Here is a 15,110-nt window from a genome sequence, read left to right on the forward strand (position 1 = left end):
AGAATGAATGAATACAATTTTTGAGAAATTTGGATATTTACATTTTTGCGTATGTTTGATTTTCACCATTTCACAAAAATGCGCAATCTAAAATTTACAAATAGTTATTGTTTATTAACTCAATAAAGAAAAGAAAAAAGTGACGCCGTCTAAGCGTAGCAGGTACCTGCTAAGCTTAGACGGCGCCGATTTTTTCTTTTCTTTGCTGCTCTCCAGATTGCTTCATCTGACAGCTGGCAGCCACTTTGCGGAAGCTACATCTATACACTTTTTAATGGACATTAATAATGGACTAATGCACTTCCATTTACCCCTTCTTAATCATTCCTTGTGACCCAAGTCCCATAACAATAACTATATCTGTACATGTTAAGAGTGCGCTCAATTATTTTTGTTTTTATTAACTCAATACAGGTTAGCTTTTATATTTAGCAGGAATTTTGTAAAATGTGCTGTGTTTGTATATGCTAATAATGATTTTAGTGTATTTTTAGCAAAACTACTGTTTTGATAAGCATTTGCGCAAATTGTGCCATAAAAATCAGTAGCACCTTATTTGTATTCTACTGGTCATGTGCTTTCAAAAATATATGGTTTGGGGATCTTTATCAAACTCTGGAAGCTGTAAGGGAAAAATAAAAAAAGCAATGAAAGATTTTCCAAATTGGCCTTACCAGCTAAGTTTAAAAGTGGAGAACAAGGCCTGGCAGTGAAAGGGTTAAGGGAATTTGATTGTTTTACACATTATTTGCACTTTTATTATGATATGAGTTTTTGTATGTTAAATCATTGGAGATCTATTCATCTTACACCTTTTGGCACTTTATTTTTTGCACATTAAATAGGCTTTACCTGTATATTTATTTGAGGAATATTGATTAATAATATATAATATTTTTGAGGTTTATTTTTATATTCTTTATTTTTTATGTAGAATTTTTCTTAGTTTGTATGATTAGAATGCTTATGGAAAGGACTGGGAGGATTGTTACTTCTTAATCTTTTTAGCTTTTTCTTTGACATGTCTGACTAGAACAGTGGTTCTCAATCTTTCTAGTGCTGTGACCTCTTGATAAAATTTCCCAAGTTGTGGGGACCCCTAACAGTAAAATTATTTTTGTAGCATGGGTTGTCAGCACTAGGGATGAGCCAAACACCCCCCAGTTCGTTTCACAGCAGAACATGCAAACAGGCAAAAAAATTGTTCAAAAACGCAAACACTGTTAAAGTCTATGGGACACGAACATGAAAAAGTGCTAATTTTAAAGGTTAATATGCAAGTTATTGTCATAAAAAGTGTTTAGGGACCTGGGTTCTGCCCCAGGGGACAAAAGTTTTAAAAACTCAATTTTTTTTGGGAGCAGTGATTTTAATAATGCTTTAAGTGAAACAAAAAAAGGGAATATTCCTTTATTTCATACCTGGGGGTGTCTATAATATGCCTGTAACGTGGCACATTTTTCCCGTGTTTAGAACAGTCCCTGCACAAAATTAAATTTATAAAGGAAAAAAATCATTTAAAACTACTCGCGGCTATAATGAATTGTCGGGTCCCGGCAATACAGATCAAAGTCATTGAAAAAAAAACGGCATGGGTTCCCCCCCAGTTCATTACCAGGCCCCCCAAAATAAAAAAACATGCGTGGGGGTCCCCCCAAATTTCATACCAGGTCTGGTATGAATATTAAAGGGAACCCTGCGCCAAATAAAAAAAATGGCGTGTGGGTCCCCCTCAAAATGGTGTATGGGTCCCCCTCAAAATCCATACCAGACCCTTCAGGTCTGGTATGGATTTTAAGGGTAACCCCGCCCCAAAATAAAAAAAAATGGTGTGGGGGGTCCCCCTAAAAATCCATACCAGACCCTTATCCAAGCACGCAACCTAGCAGGCCACAGGAAAAGGGGGGACAAGAGAGGGGCCCCCCTCCCTCCTGAACTGTACCAGACCACATTCCCTCAACATGGGGAAGACTTCCCCATGTTGATGGGGACAAGGGCCTCATCCCCACAACCCTTGCCCGGTGGTTGTGGGGATCTGCAGGCGGGGGGCTTATTGGAATCCCCCCGCCTGCAGACCCCCAGATCCTGCCCCCCCTATGTGAATTGGTAACGGACACATTTTACCCCTACCATTTAAAAAAAGTGTCAAAAATGGTAAAAACACAGACACAGCTTGAGAAAAGTCCTTTATTAAAAAAATTCTTCCTTGTCCCGGGATACGTCGCCAAGACACGATCCGCCTCCATGGGAGGCGCCCGCCGAATAACGCTATGTGACAGCATCAGAGGGGGCAGGGGACCACCGCACACGTCACGGGTTGCCCCGCCCTCAGCTATTTAAGATCTGTCACAGCGGGTCTAGCGTCATTCGACCGGCGCTACCCATGGAGGCGGATTGTGTTGTGGAAGCATGTTTTTCCACATTCCGGGAGGAGGAAGAATTACATTGCCGGAATTGTTTTTCTTTTTTAATAAAGGACTTGTCCCAAGCTGTGTCTGTGTGTTTTTTTTTTTTTTTTGGACACTTTTTTGTGAAATATTAGGGGTACAATGTACCCTATTACCAATTCACATGGGGGGCGGGATCTGGGGGTCCCCTTTGTTAAAGGGTGCTTCCAGATTCCGATAAGCCCCCCGCTTACAGACCCCCACAACCACCGGGCAAGGGTTGTGGAGATGAGGCCCTTGTCCTCATCAACATGGGGACATCCTCCCCATGTTGAGGGCATGTGGCCTGGTACGGTTCAGGAGGGAAGGAGGGCTCTCTCTCACCCCCCCTCTTTTCCAGCGGCCTGCCAGGTTGCTCGGATAAGGGTCTGGTATGCATTTTTGGGGGGAACTCCATGCCACAATTTTTTTATTTTATTGCCGGGTTCCCCTTAAAATCCATACCAGACCTGAAGGGCCTGGTATGGAATTTGGGGGAACCCAATGCATTTTTTTTAATTTTGGTTTGGGTTTCCCCTTAATATTCTTAACAGACCCAATGTTTTTGATCTGTATTGCCGGGACCTTACAATTTTAAATGACTTTTTTTCCTTTAGAAATGTCATTTTGTGCAGGGACTGTTCTAAATGCAGGAAAAATGCACCACTTTACGGGCATACTATAGACCCCCCAGGTATGAAATTTAAAGGAATAATTGACTTTTATTGTTTCACTTTAAGCATTATTAAAATCACTGCTTCCGAAAAAAATGCAGTTTTTATAACTTTTTTTTGCATTGATACATGTCCCCTGGGGCAGGACCCGGGTCCCCAAACACTTTTTATGACAATAACTTGCATATTGACCTTTAAAATTAGCACTTTTGATTTCTCCCAAAGACTTTTAAAGGGTGTTCCGCGGCTTTCGAATTTGCCGCGAACACCCCAAATTGTTCACTATTCAGCGAACAGTGAATGTTCGAGTCAAACGCAACATCCGGCTTATTCCTAATTGTGTTATACTCCTTGTCTTTGTCCCTGCTGACCCTATATTTATTACTTATTTCCCTCCCCACTACCCCTCCCACCTTCCTTCTCTTTCGCATTTCCCCCCTTCCCCTTATTTTAATTGATAACAACAAAGATGGATGGTGAAAGATGGAGGGTTGATACATTTTACTGTGTTTTTCTAATGATGTTCTAATGAGTCCAATAAAATCTGATACTTTTTTGTTACTGCATCTGTTGTCACTTTATACCAACTTTCCCAGGAAATTCTCCCACAGTCTTTTTACTGATCTGACACTTTAGGGTGATTTGGATAGTTTGTCCCTCTTTGGTCACTGTGGCTCCTCCTCGCTAAGTGACTACATTGTTCTATAGTGATGTAACGGCTGGTGGGAGGAACCACTACACCCAGCAGGGGACAAGGTTTCCAACAAACCAAAAGTGTCTGATACCAACGGTGTCCACAACAAAAATGTGATGCTTATTCATTAGAGAAGTAATTATTAAATATTTATATATAACAGTGTTCTATCTCAATACACTAGCAAAATACAAAAATTACCAATAATAGAGATAATGCTATAACTGCTGGTAACTAAGTGTTGCTCCATACATATTAGCGGATAACTGTTTTTGTATTCAGGTCAGGTCTGAACAGAATTATGTAACATTTTGGGAAAAATATACAGCCAAGAAGTCCAGTACTGGAGGCCATTATAGCAAAAACCTCCACAGCCACCATGTATTTCCCTCTGGTGCTCAGATAGGCCGGGATCATGGCAATCCAGACACTGCAGAACACCAGCATACTGAAGGTGATGTACTTGGCCTCATTAAAACTGTCCGGTAATGTCCTGGCTAAAAAAGCGATAATGAAGCTCACAGCTGCCAGAAGCCCCATATATCCAAGGACAGAGTAGAAGCCGATAACTGAACCCTCATTACACTGAATGATGATCTTCCCCTGATAAGAGTGAGTGTCCCGATCCTGGAAGGGGGGAGAAATAGACAACCAAGTGACACAGATTATGACTTGGACCAGTGAGAAGACACAAATGATAGAATTGGGCAGTTTGGTTCCCATCCATTTCCTCCAGGGACTCCCAGGTTTGGTGGCTTTAAAAGCAATACACACCATGATACTTTTGGCAAGTAGAGAAGAGACGGCAACTGAGAAGATGACACCAAAAGAGGTGACACGGAGCATGCAGGTCACATCTACTGGATGGCCGAGGAACAAGAAGACACAGAGGAAGCTCAGCATGATGGAGACCAGGAGAAGATAGCTCAGGTTCCGGTTATTGGCTTTAACAATGGGGGTGTCCTGGTAATGTATAAATATCCCCAATATTAAACCAGTCAGAAGACAACAGAGGATGGAGACAGCTGAAAATACTCCAACAATGGGATCATCAGTGTAGGAGAGAAATTCCACCACTCTTGGAACACACCGATCCTTCTTCTCATTTGGACATTCTTCATCGAGACATTTCATGCAGTTTTCACTGTCTGCAGGAAGAACAATACAAACACAATGAGTATTGGGGTCAGAGATTCTGAGAAAATGAATTGTCTTGTGTTGTCTCGCAGCTAGCAATGGGATTTCCATCAGTGCATTGTGGGAATGTAAAATGTGTTAAATGCAGAAATGTGATAATGGTGAGATTCAATGTTAATTGTCTGCAGACTTTGCTACCTTTTGTTCTGTAAAATATACCATGGGAAACATTTTGCTTTATTTGCTTATTAAGTTCCAAAAAAATAAAAAATACTTGTTGATCATGTTGGAAATTCAGATCGGTCTTTTGCACTCTTCCTGTGTTATCTCAGCACAGTTTAATTGGCCCTCCTTGGCCCAGATTCACGTACGAGTTACACCGGCGTATCTCCAGATACGCCATCGTAACTCTGAGTCCGAGCCGTCGTATCTATGTGCCTGATTCTTAGAATCAGTTACGCATAGATTTGTATTAGATCCAAACGGCGTAAGTCTCTTACGCCGTCGTATCTTAACTGCATATTTATGCTGGCCGCTAGGGGCGTGTACGCTGATTTACGCCTAGAAATATGTAAATCAGCTAGATACGCAAATTCACGAACGTACGCCCGGCCGACGCAGTACAGATACGCCGTTTACGTTAGACTTTTTCCGGCGTAAAGTTACCCCTGCTATATGAGGCGTACATGCGGCATACCAATGTTAAGTATGGACGTCGTTCCCGATTGCTGGCAAAAAACTCACGGGCACAAGGTAATAATGCCCTGAGTGTGTCCATCCTAGATCAGGTACATTGCATGTCCGTGGCTGAACAGCCCAACACCTAGGTGGCAGGGGAACACTGCCTACCCTGTCTGGCAAGCCTCCATCCCTATGCAAAGCGAAAGGGGGGGGGAGTTTGGGACTTTAAATGAGGCACATATGTAGTGCACCTCCATCCCTGGTACATGCCATTTTCTGCCCTCTTACATGCCAGCATACTACTCTCCAAGTCTGTGGGGGAGGCTCTGCTTTTTGCGCTCTGCCGCAGTGCAGCCAAATATCACCTCAGCTCCCGTGGCGGACCGTTTAGTGGCCTCTACTACATACTTACCACATCTACCTCCCAGTTTCTATGTAAGTACTTAAGATGGACCTCCTTGTTCCATCTTGTATTATTACTGTTATTTATTTATTTTTTGATCACTATCAGATCCAATAATTACACTTTATACCATCTACTCCATAGATATCCATAGATATCCCTTGCATCAGCCCCTGATGAGTGTCACAGACACGAAACGCGTCGGGCACGATGCGGATATATGTCCCTAGCATATCATTGATATTGATGAATACTACAACATAATTTTTGATGGTTTTACTTGTTTTAACTACTTTTATATTTCTCGCTTATGCTGTTCATTGCAACATCTGTACATATGTTAATGTATATATTGTACCCATCGATCATTTCAGACCATTGGTTGGCGTCAGGTTATGCACTGCTGTACCCTCTCTGCTTATTTTTGCACTTGAATTATGAAATGACATTTATATTAAATGATTGTTTCCCCTGTGTGGTTTCTGTATTTTGAGACATGCTATGCAATTTTTATGCTTAATAAATATGTACCTCCCTAATACCCACACCATGTCTGCAGCCTCACTTAAAGTCCCAAATTTTCCCTTTTTCAAATACTGTATCAGGGATGGAGGTGCACTACATAAAACACTACGACGTGCTGAGAAAAATGAAGTTCAATGCTTCCGAGCATGCGTCGACTTGATTTTGAGCATGCGTGGATTTTTGACCGATGGACTTCCACACAGACAACCGTTTTTTTTCTATGTTTTTTTTATCCTGTAAGGGGTTAGCTCGGTAGCGGGGTGTGTGACCCCTTGGATGGGTTCACTACACACTGAATTTATACAGACAAGCAGTCGAAGATGGTTGAAAACAAAGATTTTGGTTTATTCTTCCATCTTGCTGGAAACAAGTGCAAGCATCCAAACAGCATAAACAAAATCAAACATAAAATAAACCCTGGCCACTTGGGGCGTCTATCTTCACCACACAGGAACCTACCTATGGAGTCTGGCACAGCCTAGTGACACAGCAGAAAAACAATAGTCTTTTGATTTTTCACACAGAAAAATCAATCACTTCCTCACCTCCTCAGAAGACATCAGCTACTGCTCAGGATGCAGCAAATGAGTTTTTTTATATATATATAATTTTTGGGGGATATTTATTATAGCAAAAAGTAAAAAAAAATGCATTTTTTTCAAAACTGGTCGCTCTATTTTTGTTTATAGAGCAACAAATAAAGACGGCAGAGGTAATCAAATACCACCAAAAGAAAGCTCTATTTGTGGGGGAAAAAGGACGCTAATTTTGTTTGGGAGCCACGTCGCACGACCGCGCAGTTGTCAGTTAAAGCGTCGCAGTGCCAAATCGCAAAAAGGGGCAAGGTCCTTAACCTGCATAATGGTCCGGGGGTTAAGTGGTTAAAGTGGTCCTGTCATCAGATATTTATTCATGCTAAAACCTCTGAACACAAAATATGGTTGCATTATTTTTCTTTTTTTAGGCTTTTTTTCTTTATTTTCACCTGGTGATCCAGCTAGTAAGTCTGTAATTTTTCAACTTCCTTGAACAGACTAAACTGTCCATCAAAAATGTCAGTAATGCCACGTACACACGATCGGATTTTCCGTCGGAAAAACCTTGGATGGTTTTTCCGACGGAATTTCGCTCAAGCTTGGCTTGCATACACACGGTCACACAAAAGTTCTCTGAACTTTTGACCGTCAAGAACGCAGTGACGTACAACACTACGACGAGCCGAGAAAATTAAGTTCAATGCTTCCGAGCATGCATCAAATTGTTTCCGAGCGTGCGTCGGGATTTTGCGTGTCGGAATTGCCACAGACGATCCGATTTTCCGACCGGAACATTTTCCGTCTGAAAATTTGAGAACCAGCTCTCAAATTTTTGTTGGCGAAAATTCCGACAGGAAAAGTGGAGCCTACACACAGTTGGAATTTCGGACCGTGTGTAGGCTCCACTTTTACTGTCGGAATTTTCGCCAACAAAAATTTGAGAGCTGGTTCTCAAATTTTCAGACGGAAAATATTTCGATCGGAAAATCCGATAATCTGTGGCAATTCTGTGACCAAAAAAACAATACTGTCCCTGTGCATTGTGACATATCAGGCATTGATTCCTACAGACTCGTAAGGCTGTGACTGGTCCACTTTAATTACACCATGCAAGAAATACATTTTAATGTTATCAGAAAAACAATAGGCTAGAGGAGAGATTCAGTCGTTTTGTAGTAGTAATAGTGATAGTTGTAGTTATGGTAGTAGAAGTAATAGGTAGTAGTAGCAATAGCAAAATACAGAAGGGCAGGGCTGACACCATGTTCTTTGATTTCAGTCCACAAACCCCCAGGACTTAGGAGCTAAATACATTTCGGTCAGGATCAAGAGGTATCTTTCTGTACTCGCAGGGTCTTTAAAAGCATAAAACATGGGGAAATGTGCACACATTATAGAGATGAATTTCATATGTTGTTTTTCTTTTCTTTTTTTTTGTCCACTGCAGAGGTAACTTCTGCCCAGTCCAACAATAACTTACTAACAAATAAAAACTCTACCGGAAATGTTGGAGATTTCTCCTTCTGAACATGAGACACACTCATGGCAACATTTATGAATTGACGATCCAAACTTTTTTCTGCTGCCAGGTAAACAGGGATCTGAGCATCGAGATACCGGAATCTGAAATCAGATATTATTATTATTATTATTTTTATTATTATTATTATTATTGTTTTGTATATGTCCTTCATATCTCACAAGGTTATACAAGCTAAGAGATATAAATATGAATCAGGATCAGGTTTGCCTCTTCTATGGGTAGAATTCTGCAGGTCTGAGATTCATTAATAATTATTAATAAAAAAAAGGGTTTTGGTTTCAGGGATGGTAATTTGGGGTTTTCATCATTTCTTTTCTTACTTTTGTATTGTATTTTATCCTATGTTGAGACACAATAGCGGCTGGTGCTCAAATTTTTTGGTGGGGAGCAAACAAACTCAAAAAAACATCAATTGCAGCCTCACTGTGCCCATCAAACGCAGCCACTGTGCCATCAATTGTCGCCACTGTGCCATGCCATCAAACGCAGCCACCGTGCCAACAATTGTCACCACTGTGCCATGCCAAATGCAGCCACTGTGCCATGCCATCAATTGTTACCACTGTCCCCATCAATTGTTACCACTGTGCCCATCAATTGTTGCCACTGTGCCCATCAATTGTCGCCACTGTGCCCTGTAAAATGCTGCCAGATTGCCCCCCCTCCCCCCCCACCCGGCACTCACCTTTCTGGGGTCAGCCATCCTCCTTCCATCGTCCCTCAATGTCTTCTCCCGCCCTCGATGACGCTTCAGCCAATCAGGTTACCGGTAACCAGAACCGGTGAACCTGATTGGCTGAGACGCCTGTCAGTGTTAATCAGGGAGCGCACCCCCCGTGTGTCCCCTGGTTAACTATTTGGAAGCCGATTACAGCCCTCAGGCTGTAATCGGAAAGCCTATCAAGGCCGCTGACTCTGATAGGCACTTCCAAAGCCAACCAGCTGCCGTTATTCAGGTGGCAGGCGGTCATCAGGGGGGGGGGCCATCTGAATAGTGGGCGGCAGCGACAATACAGAGATTCATGCAATGCATTAATCTGTGTATTGTATTGAGTGGCGGTGCAGGAGCGAGAGGGGGGCGGTGCTCCTGCGCCCTCTATGGACGCACCGCCACTGTTGAGACAGCTTTACATTTACTTTTTACTGACTTAATCTTGGACTTATTTGTTCTTGGGGTGACTTTTGTTCCCAGCACACAGCTGCATTGTTCAATAGAAAAAAAAACTAATTGGAAGAACAGTGTGCACCTAGACCACCTCACATGATATAACTCACATTTTATTAAAGAGTTAGTAAATCGTGCCATATTTTTATTTTATTTTTTAAAACCTTGCAAAGTAAATGCATAATGTGTTAGTATACATTGCTTACTAGTACATTATGAAAAACTTACCTTAGAACGAAGCTTCCATCTTCATCTGGTCTTCCTTCTGGGTTCAAGTCCTCTGGTCATCTGATTGGCCTTGCCACAATGATGTCACTCCTGCGCATGTACACAAGAGTCATGGACCGTGGCACGGAGGTCTGAAGGGATGGCACTGGTATACCACCCAATCAGAGTGCACGTGCCAGTGACATCACCGGCTGCATGAAGTGTGAATATCTCCTAAACCGTGAATGTTTTGGAGATTTTCATAGTACCTACAGGTAAGCCTTATTATAGGTTTATTTGTAGGTACAAGCCTACAGAATGGGTTCACATCCACTTTAAGAGAAAATGTACTCTTGGGTGCTCAAATAAAAAATAAAATAAAATTAAACCATGTGAATAAATAAATGAACAATAATGTACAACAGCCACACTCCAAACAACCCAAAAATACAAGTGTTGCAAACATTCCATACAAAAACCATCGGGCCAGATTCACGTAGGAGCGCGTATCTTTGTTCCGACGTAGTGTATCCTATTTACGCTACGCCTCCGCAACTTAGACGGGCAAGTGCATTATTCACAAAGCACTTGCTCCGTAAGTTGCGGCGGCGTAGCGTAACTTGGCCGATGTAAGCCCGCCTAATTCAAATGTGGAAGAGGTGGGCGTGTTTTATGTAAATCAATCATGACCCCACGTAAATGACGCGCTTAAAGAACGGCGCATGCATGCGCATGCTCAGTATCACGTCAAATTTTTTCCCTAAGTTACGCCGGCTCAATGCCTGTGACGTGAACGTAACCTACGCACAGCCCCATTCACGTACGACTTACGCAAACGACGTAAGAAGATACGCGCCCCTGCGCCTCATATAGCAGGGGTAACTTTACGCCGGAGGTAAGCCTAACGTAAACAGCGTAGCGGACGCAAGTATGTTCGTGAATCGCCGTATCGACCTAATTTACATACTTGACGCGTAAATCTACGGAAGCGCCCCTTGCTGCCAGCATAAATATTGCACCCAAGATATGACGGAGTAGGAGACTTACCTCGCACGTATCTTGGCCAAATCTATGCGTAACTGATTCTAAGAATTAGGCGCATAGATACGATGGCTCGCATTCGGACTTACGACGGCGTACATGGATATACGCCATCGTAAGTCCATTGTGAATCTGGCCCATTGTGCTTAAAGGAATATCAGTATTCGCAAACCGTCAGTTAATTAAAATCATCAGTCATATCCAACTTAACAGAATATCACCAATGCAAAAATAACACCACATGTGACTTCTGAAGGCAATTTGTTGCATTAGATTTTAGTTAGAGGTATCAGAGTAAAGGGGGCTTTATACAAATGCACACCACACTTTTCACATGTTTATTTGTAAAAAAAAAAAATGAAAACCATTCATCATTGTTATGTGCCACTCTGTGTTGGTCTATTACATAAAATCCCAATAAAATACATTTACGTTATTGGTTGTAACATGACAAAATGTGAAAAATGTCAAGGGGTATGAATACGTTTTAAAGGCACTATAGGGCTTCAGTACTTCAGGTGTGATCAATTTTCAAAGATTGGCCCCATAGCTTGTAGACTCTATGGCCTTGTACACATGACCGAACATGTCCGATGAAACATGTCCGACGGACCGTTTCCAGCGGACAAGGCTGAATTGTCCGTTGGTCTGATGTGTGTACACACCATCAGACCAAAATCCCCGCGGACAGAGAACGCGGTGATGTAGAAGACACCGACGTTCTCAAACACGGAAGTGCAATGCTTCCACTCATGCGTCAAATCAATTCGACGCATGCGCGGGATTTCGGGACGCTGGTTACACGTCATAACCAGCGGACATGTCCGATTAGCCTGCAGATTCGCCATAACCAGCCCTTATGTCAAAACTGGTCGCTCTATTTTTGTTTATAGAGCAACAAATAAAGACGGCAGAGGTAATCAAATACCACCAAAAGAAAGCTCTATTTGTGGGGGAAAAAGGACGCTAATTTTGTTTGGGAGCCACGTCGCACGACCGCGCAGTTGTCAGTTAAAGCGTCGCAGTGCCAAATCGCAAAAAGGGGCAAGGTCCTTAACCTGCATAATGGTCCGGGGGTTAAGTGGTTAAAGTGGTCCTGTCATCAGATATTTATTCATGCTAAAACCTCTGAACACAAAATATGGTTGCATTATTTTTCTTTTTTTAGGCTTTTTTTCTTTATTTTCACCTGGTGATCCAGCTAGTAAGTCTGTAATTTTTCAACTTCCTTGAACAGACTAAACTGTCCATCAAAAATGTCAGTAATGCCACGTACACACGATCGGATTTTCCGTCGGAAAAACCTTGGATGGTTTTTCCGACGGAATTTCGCTCAAGCTTGGCTTGCATACACACGGTCACACAAAAGTTCTCTGAACTTTTGACCGTCAAGAACGCAGTGACGTACAACACTACGACGAGCCGAGAAAATTAAGTTCAATGCTTCCGAGCATGCATCAAATTGTTTCCGAGCGTGCGTCGGGATTTTGCGTGTCGGAATTGCCACAGACGATCCGATTTTCCGACCGGAACATTTTCCGTCTGAAAATTTGAGAACCAGCTCTCAAATTTTTGTTGGTGAAAATTCCGACAGGAAAAGTGCAGCCTACACACAGTTGGAATTTCGGACCGTGTGTAGGCTCCACTTTTACTGTCGGAATTTTCGCCAACAAAAATTTGAGAGCTGGTTCTCAAATTTTCAGACGGAAAATATTTCGATCGGAAAATCCGATAATCTGTGGCAATTCTGTGACCAAAAAAACAATACTGTCCCTGTGCATTGTGACATATCAGGCATTGATTCCTACAGACTCGTAAGGCTGTGACTGGTCCACTTTAATTACACCATGCAAGAAATACATTTTAATGTTATCAGAAAAACAATAGGCTAGAGGAGAGATTCAGTCGTTTTGTAGTAGTAATAGTGATAGTTGTAGTTATGGTAGTAGAAGTAATAGGTAGTAGTAGCAATAGCAAAATACAGAAGGGCAGGGCTGACACCATGTTCTTTGATTTCAGTCCACAAACCCCCAGGACTTAGGAGCTAAATACATTTCGGTCAGGATCAAGAGGTATCTTTCTGTACTCGCAGGGTCTTTAAAAGCATAAAACATGGGGAAATGTGCACACATTATAGAGATGAATTTCATATGTTGTTTTTCTTTTCTTTTTTTTTGTCCACTGCAGAGGTAACTTCTGCCCAGTCCAACAATAACTTACTAACAAATAAAAACTCTACCGGAAATGTTGGAGATTTCTCCTTCTGAACATGAGACACACTCATGGCAACATTTATGAATTGACGATCCAAACTTTTTTCTGCTGCCAGGTAAACAGGGATCTGAGCATCGAGATACCGGAATCTGAAATCAGATATTATTATTATTATTATTTTTATTATTATTATTATTATTGTTTTGTATATGTCCTTCATATCTCACAAGGTTATACAAGCTAAGAGATATAAATATGAATCAGGATCAGGTTTGCCTCTTCTATGGGTAGAATTCTGCAGGTCTGAGATTCATTAATAATTATTAATAAAAAAAAGGGTTTTGGTTTCAGGGATGGTAATTTGGGGTTTTCATCATTTCTTTTCTTACTTTTGTATTGTATTTTATCCTATGTTGAGACACAATAGCGGCTGGTGCTCAAATTTTTTGGTGGGGAGCAAACAAACTCAAAAAAACATCAATTGCAGCCTCACTGTGCCCATCAAACGCAGCCACTGTGCCATCAATTGTCGCCACTGTGCCATGCCATCAAACGCAGCCACCGTGCCAACAATTGTCACCACTGTGCCATGCCAAATGCAGCCACTGTGCCATGCCATCAATTGTTACCACTGTCCCCATCAATTGTTACCACTGTGCCCATCAATTGTTGCCACTGTGCCCATCAATTGTCGCCACTGTGCCCTGTAAAATGCTGCCAGATTGCCCCCCCTCCCCCCCCACCCGGCACTCACCTTTCTGGGGTCAGCCATCCTCCTTCCATCGTCCCTCAATGTCTTCTCCCGCCCTCGATGACGCTTCAGCCAATCAGGTTACCGGTAACCAGAACCGGTGAACCTGATTGGCTGAGACGCCTGTCAGTGTTAATCAGGGAGCGCACCCCCCGTGTGTCCCCTGGTTAACTATTTGGAAGCCGATTACAGCCCTCAGGCTGTAATCGGAAAGCCTATCAAGGCCGCTGACTCTGATAGGCACTTCCAAAGCCAACCAGCTGCCGTTATTCAGGTGGCAGGCGGTCATCAGGGGGGGGGGCCATCTGAATAGTGGGCGGCAGCGACAATACAGAGATTCATGCAATGCATTAATCTGTGTATTGTATTGAGTGGCGGTGCAGGAGCGAGAGGGGGGCGGTGCTCCTGCGCCCTCTATGGACGCACCGCCACTGTTGAGACAGCTTTACATTTACTTTTTACTGACTTAATCTTGGACTTATTTGTTCTTGGGGTGACTTTTGTTCCCAGCACACAGCTGCATTGTTCAATAGAAAAAAAAACTAATTGGAAGAACAGTGTGCACCTAGACCACCTCACATGATATAACTCACATTTTATTAAAGAGTTAGTAAATCGTGCCATATTTTTATTTTATTTTTTAAAACCTTGCAAAGTAAATGCATAATGTGTTAGTATACATTGCTTACTAGTACATTATGAAAAACTTACCTTAGAACGAAGCTTCCATCTTCATCTGGTCTTCCTTCTGGGTTCAAGTCCTCTGGTCATCTGATTGGCCTTGCCACAATGATGTCACTCCTGCGCATGTACACAAGAGTCATGGACCGTGGCACGGAGGTCTGAAGGGATGGCACTGGTATACCACCCAATCAGAGTGCACGTGCCAGTGACATCACCGGCTGCATGAAGTGTGAATATCTCCTAAACCGTGAATGTTTTGGAGATTTTCATAGTACCTACAGGTAAGCCTTATTATAGGTTTATTTGTAGGTACAAGCCTACAGAATGGGTTCACATCCACTTTAAGAGAAAATATACTCTTGGGTGCTCAAATAAAAAATTAAATTAAATTAAACCATGTGAATAAATAAATGAACAATAATGTACAAC

The 15,110-nt window shown here is 42.2% G+C and overlaps 1 protein-coding gene across 1 annotated transcript in view; it reads right to left on the reverse strand.

Annotated features, from left to right (window-relative positions):
* Positions 1-608: 608 nt before the first annotated feature.
* LOC120927264 (vomeronasal type-2 receptor 26-like) overlaps positions 609-15,110 on the reverse strand; it is a 28,995-nt gene continuing 14,493 nt past the window's right edge. Inside the window, exons 2-4 of the mRNA XM_040337856.1 lie at positions 8,557-8,677; positions 4,229-4,942; positions 609-622 (exon numbers count right to left, since the gene is read on the reverse strand). Of these exons, the coding sequence (XP_040193790.1) occupies positions 609-622; positions 4,229-4,942; positions 8,557-8,677 (849 nt within the window). The remainder of the gene's footprint in view (positions 623-4,228; positions 4,943-8,556; positions 8,678-15,110) is intronic.

Source organism: Rana temporaria, chromosome 1, assembly GCF_905171775.1.
Source record: "Rana temporaria chromosome 1, aRanTem1.1, whole genome shotgun sequence".
NCBI lineage: Eukaryota > Metazoa > Chordata > Amphibia > Anura > Ranidae > Rana > Rana temporaria.